The sequence below is a fragment of the Lolium rigidum genome, chromosome 6 (assembly GCF_022539505.1).
Source record: "Lolium rigidum isolate FL_2022 chromosome 6, APGP_CSIRO_Lrig_0.1, whole genome shotgun sequence".
NCBI lineage: Eukaryota > Viridiplantae > Streptophyta > Magnoliopsida > Poales > Poaceae > Lolium > Lolium rigidum.
The window spans coordinates 253,184,372-253,190,816 of record NC_061513.1 but is presented as its reverse complement, the minus strand read 5'-3'; the positions used below and the strand labels follow the sequence as shown (position 1 = coordinate 253,190,816).

Here is a 6,445-nt window from a genome sequence, read left to right as displayed (position 1 = left end):
TAGAGGGAAGCAGGGATTACTCATGTGCTAGAGCTTTTTATTTTGAAAACATGGAAACAATTTTGTCAACGGTAGTAATAATTCATATGAGTTATGTATAAAACTCCCTATAAGTTGCAAGCCTCATGCATCGAATACTAATAGTGCCCGCTCCTTGTCCTAATTAGCTCGGATTTCCATGGATTATCATTGCATTACATATGTTTCAACCAAGTGTCACAAAGGGGTACCTCTATGCCACCTATACAAAGGTCCAAGGAGATAGATCGCATTTGATCTCTCAATTTTGATAGATCTCAACTTGAGGACATCCATACCGGGACAACATAGAAAACAGATAATGGACTCCTCTTTTATGCTTTAAGCATTCAACAACAGATAATATTCTCATAAGAGATTTGAGGATTAATGTCCAAGCTGAAACTTCCACCATGATACATGGCTTTAGTTGGCGGCCCAATGTTCTTCTCTAACAATATGCATACTCAAACAATTTAACTCATGGCAAATCTCCCTTACTTCAGACAAGACGAACATGCATAGCAACTCACATGATATTCAACAAAGGTGTGACAGGTTGATGGCGTCCCCAGAAACATGGTTACCGCTCAACAAGCAACTTATAAGAACTAAGATACATAAGCGACATATTCTTTACTACAATAGTTTTTTTAGGCTACTTTCCCATGAGCTATGTATTGCAAAGACAAGGAATGAATTTTTTAAAGGTAGCACGCAAGCAATTTACTTTGGAATGGCAGAAAAATACCACATAGTAGGTAGTTATGGTGGACACAAATGGCATAAGTTTTGGCTCAAGGTTTTGGATGCACGAGAAGCATTCCCTCTCAGTACAAGGCTTTGGCTAGCAAGGTTGTTTGAAGCAAACACAAGTATGAACCGGTACAACAAAACTTACATAAGATATTGCAAGCATTATAAGACTCTACACTGTCTTCCTTGTTGCTAAAACACTTTTACCAAAAAATATCTAGACTTTAGAGAGACCAATCATGCAAACCAAATTTCAACAAGCTCTACGGTAGTTCCCCACTAATAGGTTTAAACCACATGATGCAAGAGCTTAAACATGATCCACTTGAGAGCTCAAAACAATTGCCAAGTATCAAATTATTCAAGACAATATACCAATTACCACATGAAGCATTTTCTGTTTCCAACCAAATAGAAATAAATGATGCGGCTTTCAACTTTCGCCATGAACATTAAAAGTAAAACTAAGAACGCCGGTGTTCAATATGAAAAAGTGGAGCGTGTCTCTCTCCCACACAAGGAATGCTAGGATCCGAATTTATTCAAACACAAACAAAAATAAAAGCAAATAGACGCTCCAAGTAAAGCACATAAGATGTGACGGAATAAAAATATAGTTTCACTAGAGGTGACCTGATAAGTTGTTGATGAAGAAGGGGATGCCCAAGGCATCCCCAAGCTTAGATGCTTGAGTCTTCTTGAAATATGCAGGGATGAACCACGGGGCATCCCCAAGCTTAGACTTTTCACTCTTCTTGATCATATTATATCATCCTCCTCTCTTGATCCTTGAAAACTTCCTTCACACCGTACTCAAAACAATCTCATTAGAGGGTTAGTGCATAATCAAAAATTCACATGTTCAGCAAGGACACAATCATTCCCAACACTTCTGGACATTACCCAAGGCTACTGAAATTTAATGGAGCAAAGAAATCCACTCAAACACAGTAAAGGAGGCAATGTGAAATAAAAAGCAGAATCTATCAAAACAGAACAGTCCGTAAAGACGAATTTTTTCGAGGCACTTAACATGCTCAGATGAAGAAGCTCAAATTGAATGAAAGTTGCGTACATATCTGCGGATTACTCATGAATTTTTGCAGAATTTTTAGATTCTCCTACAGAGAGAACAACTCAAATTCGTGACAGCTAAAAATCTGTTTCTGCGCAGAAATCCAAATCTAGTATCAACCTTCTATCAAAGACTTTACTTGGCACAACAATGCAATAAAGTAAAGATACAAAGGTATTGCTACAGTAGTAACAAGCACCTTGACTCAAATATAAAACAAAAATTGCAGAAATAAAATAATGGGTTGTCTCCCATAAACGCTTTTCTTTAACGCCTTTCAGCTAGGCGCAGAAAGTGAAAATCAAGTACCATCAAGAGAAGAAACAACACCAAATTATTTAAGAAGTGTTTCTAAAACAAAATCTTTCTTCTCTCCTTCTTCCATATCACAGAGTGTAAGAAACATATGTTGCATTATAGGATTAAGATTAACAAATCTAGCTTCCAACATGTGCATTAAAGAGGCAGTAGCAATTTCATAATTAGGAGCAAGTTCCACCAAGGATCTATCTTCAAAATCTTTGACCTTACTAACATGAGTGAAAAATTCTTCTATATTATCTCTTCCAATGATAGACCCACGCCCTACTGATATATCTTTCAAAGTGAACTTAGGGAGAAGCATGATGAAATAAACAAAGGTAAACTGATAAATAAAGTAAATGCAAGTAACTAATTTTTTGTGTTTTTAATATAAAGAAAGCAAACAAGACAGAAAATAAAATAAAGCAAGACAATAAACAAAGTAAAGATATTGGGTGTGAGAGACTCCCCTTGCAGCGTGTCTTGATCTCCCCGGCAACGGCGCCAGAAAAAGTTTGATGGCGCGTGGCGGGGCTTGATGGAGTGTTGATTCCTCCCTGGCAACGGCGCCAGAAAAAGTTGCTTGATAACGCGTCAAGCACACGTCCGTTGGGAACCCCAAGAGGAAGATGTGATGCGTACAACAGCGAGTTTTCCCTCAGTAAGAAACCAACGTTATCGAACCAGTAGGAGATGAAGGCCACGTGAAGGTTGTTGGTGAAGGAGTGTAGTGCGGTGCAACACCAGAGATTCTGGTGCCAACGTGGAACATGCACAACACAATCAAAATACTTTGCCACAACTTAACAGTGAGGTTGACAATCTCACCGGCTTGCTGTAAACAAATGATTAAAGGATTAAACGTATGGTGTGAAGAATGATGTTTGCTTGCAAAGACCAATAGAGAACAATGATTGCAGTAGGTTGTATTTCAGATGTAAAAGAATGGACCGGAGTCCACAGTTCACTAGTGGTGTCTCTCCAATAAGATAAATAGCATGTTGGGTGAACAAATTACAGTTGGGCAATTGACAAATAGAGAGGGCATAACAATGCACATACATATCATGATGACTACTATGAGATTTACTTAGGGCATTATGACAAAGAACATAGCCCGCTATCCAGCATGCATCTATGCCTAAAAAGTCCACCTTCGGGTTAGCATCCGCACCCCTTCCAGTATTAAGTTGCAAACAATAGACAATTGCATTAAGTACTGTGCGTAATGTAAACAATACAAATATTCTTAGACAAAGCATTGATGTTTTATCCCTAGTGGCAACAACACATCCACACCCTTAGAACTTTCTGTCACTGTTCCAGATTCAATGGAGGCATGAACCCACTATCGAGCATAAATACCCCCTCTTGGAGTTACAAGTATCAACTTGGCCAGAGCCTCTACTAGCAACGGAGAGCATGCAAGATCATAAACAACACATATATAATAGATCGATAATCAACTTGACATAGTATTCCATATTCATCGGATCCCAACAAACACAACATGTAGCATTACAAATAGATGATCTTGATCATGATAGGAAGCTCACAAGATCTAAACATGATGGCATAATAGGAGAAGATAACCATCTAGCTACTACTATGGACCCATAGTTCAAGGATGAACTACTCACGCATCAGTCCGGAGGCGGGCATGGTGATGTAGAGCCCTCCGGTGATAATTCCCCTCTCCGGCAGGGTGCCGGAGGCGATCTTCAGAACCACCCGAGATGGGGTTGACGGCGGCGGCGTCTCAGTAACTTTTCTCGTATCGTGGCTCTCGGTGATAGGGTTTTCGCGACGGAAGGATTATATAGGCGAAGGGGCGGAGTCGGGGGACGCCCGAGGGGGCCACCCCATATGGCGGCACGGCCAGGGGTGTGGTCGCGCCCCCCCATGGTGTGGCCGCCTCGTGGCCCCTCTTCGTCTCCTCTTCGGTGTTCTGGAAGACTCCGTGGAAAATAAGACCGTGGGCTTTTGTTTCGTCCAATTTCGAGAATATTTCCTGTGTAGGATTTCTGAAACAAAAAACAGCAAAAAACAGGAACTGGCGCTTCGGCATCTTGTTAATAGGTTAATACCGGAAAATGCATAAAAATGATATAAAGTGTATATAAAACATGTGAGTATTGTCATAAAACTAGCATAGAACATAAGAAATTATAGATACGTTTGAGACGTATCACCAGGCTACATGGAATGGGGTCGTAGTACCACGGCACCGATACCAACTATGTCGAGCCGCTACCGTGCCTACCGCCATTCCCACACAAGCCCTTTCTCTAGGGCGCCGGCGAGGACCCGCCGAAGGACGAGGACCCGCCGAAGGACGAGGACCTCAACTACGAGCCGGTAGAGGGTGCAAAGCTCACAAAGGAGGCGGCCATAGCGTTCTCTAGCAAGCTCTCCAAGAAGGAGGACCTACCGTAGGACGAGGAACTCAACTACGAGCCGGTAGAGGGTGCAAAGCTCACAGATGAGGTCATCAAACTCTCGTAGTAGCAGGTCTCAGCCGCACCGGCTCCGCCAGCACCAAAATGGCTACCACCCTCTCCTCTGGCAGCGGATGTGCGGCCGCCGCTCCAATTCTTCATCGACTTCGGCGAGGAGGACAAGAAGCTGTCGACTTGCGCACTATTATCCATTTTTTCTCATTTCCTCTAAAACTGTGGACTTTTGAGCCCATAATATGTAAATCATGCTTGTGTTTTGTTCTAGTTGATTTTTTTCAACGGGTTGAGGCTATTGAGGCCACTGGCAACGACAAACGAACACGCTTTCTTCTGTATCCACGGGCCATAGCAAAAAGACCAAAATTGTTGTCCGAAATGTGGCAGCCCCTGGGGTATCCTGCACGATTCGACACATCTCGCAAACCACCCCACCCGCAACGGGAGGTTCTATTCCCCGCTCTTAGTGGGAGCGAGGGAGGCGCGGCTGAAGTGGCTGGCTACCGGGCTAGGCACATGTTCGCCCGAAGAACCTCTCTGTCATAGGATCTCAAAGGAATCCGAACAACACACCCCTCCGGTTTTTCGCTTCCTGCCTTTTTATTTATTTATTATTTTAGTTCGAACAAATTCAAAATTCGAACAAAAAAGCAAAATTCAAAACTTGCCGGAGACCTGGGACCGAGGCGGGCCTAGGAAGACCCAACCCCCACGAATAATAAACCCTCGCCTTAAATCCCCATCCTCCTAGCTCGGCGATGGCACGGAATCCATCCCCGGAACGAAAAGCTCCCCCCTATAAAATCCTCTCCTCCCCTCTCCTCAATCCCACAGCAGCAACCAGATCCCCCAAGACCAAAACAAGCCACAGCAAACCCGCCAGCCTAATCTGAGTTTACTTCGAGAGATCCATTAGTCAATCTCGAGATGGGTTCCCAGGCGATCGAGAAGAACAGGGAGGGCGCGGAGGTGTTCCACGGCGCGGCTCTGTGCGCGGAGAAGGCGGTGGAGCTGCTGGCGGAGACCAACATGCCGCTGGGCCTGCTCCCGCTCGCCGACATCGAGGAGGTGGGCTACAACCGCGCCACCGGCTTCGTGTGGCTCCGCCAGAAGAAGGCGCTCACGCACACCTTCAAGCAGATCGGCCGCCAGGTCTCCTACGCCGCCGAGGTCACCGCCGTCGTCGAGGACCGCAAGATGAAGCGCATGACGGGGGTCAAGAGCAAGGAGATACTCATCTGGGTCACGCTCTGCGACATGTACATCGACAAGGACGACCCTTCCAAGATCACCTTCAAGACCCCCACGGGACTCGGCAGGACCTTCCCCGTCTCCGCCTTCGGGAAGGACGACGGCGGCAAGGCCAAGGCGCCCGCCGCCGCCGCAGCGGCTGACGGCGCGGCCGCCGTGGCCAAGTAAAAAGAGACGCGGCCGCCATACCTCATACCATACCAAGTTGAAGTGTTCTCAAGCCAATCATTATACTGTACTTTGCTTAAATCTTAACGCAGATTTGCGGATACCATGTTGCCGTACACGATCTAAAAGAAAGGAATACAGAGTACCGTTTCAATTTCCTACATAACCTTTTTTTTAAAAAAACTAGTAAGACGGTCGATATCCATTATCTGACTAGACAAGAGAGATCGAGTGCTCCAGTTTAAAGAAACCCAGATTTAAAACCCATACAAACTATACATTATGCGATTCAAATTCAAATAAACGGATTGAAAAATACACAAGCGAGAAGGCCGGTGTTCACTTTTCCTTTTTGCGAAACGTACGCACATACACTCACTCCTATGAACGCACGGACAACTTACCCATATAAGCACCT

At 44.4% G+C, this 6,445-nt stretch overlaps 1 protein-coding gene across 1 annotated transcript; it reads left to right on the top strand.

The window, feature by feature from the left end:
• The first annotated feature begins 5,430 nt into the window (after nt 1–5,430).
• On the top strand, nt 5,431–6,142 carry LOC124666340. Its single transcript, XM_047203681.1, has one exon. It carries the CDS (start codon nt 5,536–5,538, stop codon nt 6,025–6,027), a length of 492 nt encoding a protein of 163 aa, XP_047059637.1. The 5' UTR covers nt 5,431–5,535; the 3' UTR covers nt 6,028–6,142.
• Nucleotides 6,143–6,445: the final 303 nt, after the last annotated feature.

Coding starts and splice junctions, on each gene's coding strand:
- LOC124666340 (XM_047203681.1), top strand. CDS start 5,536: ATGGGTTCCCAGGCGATCGAGAAGAACAGGGAGGGCGCGGAGGTGTTC.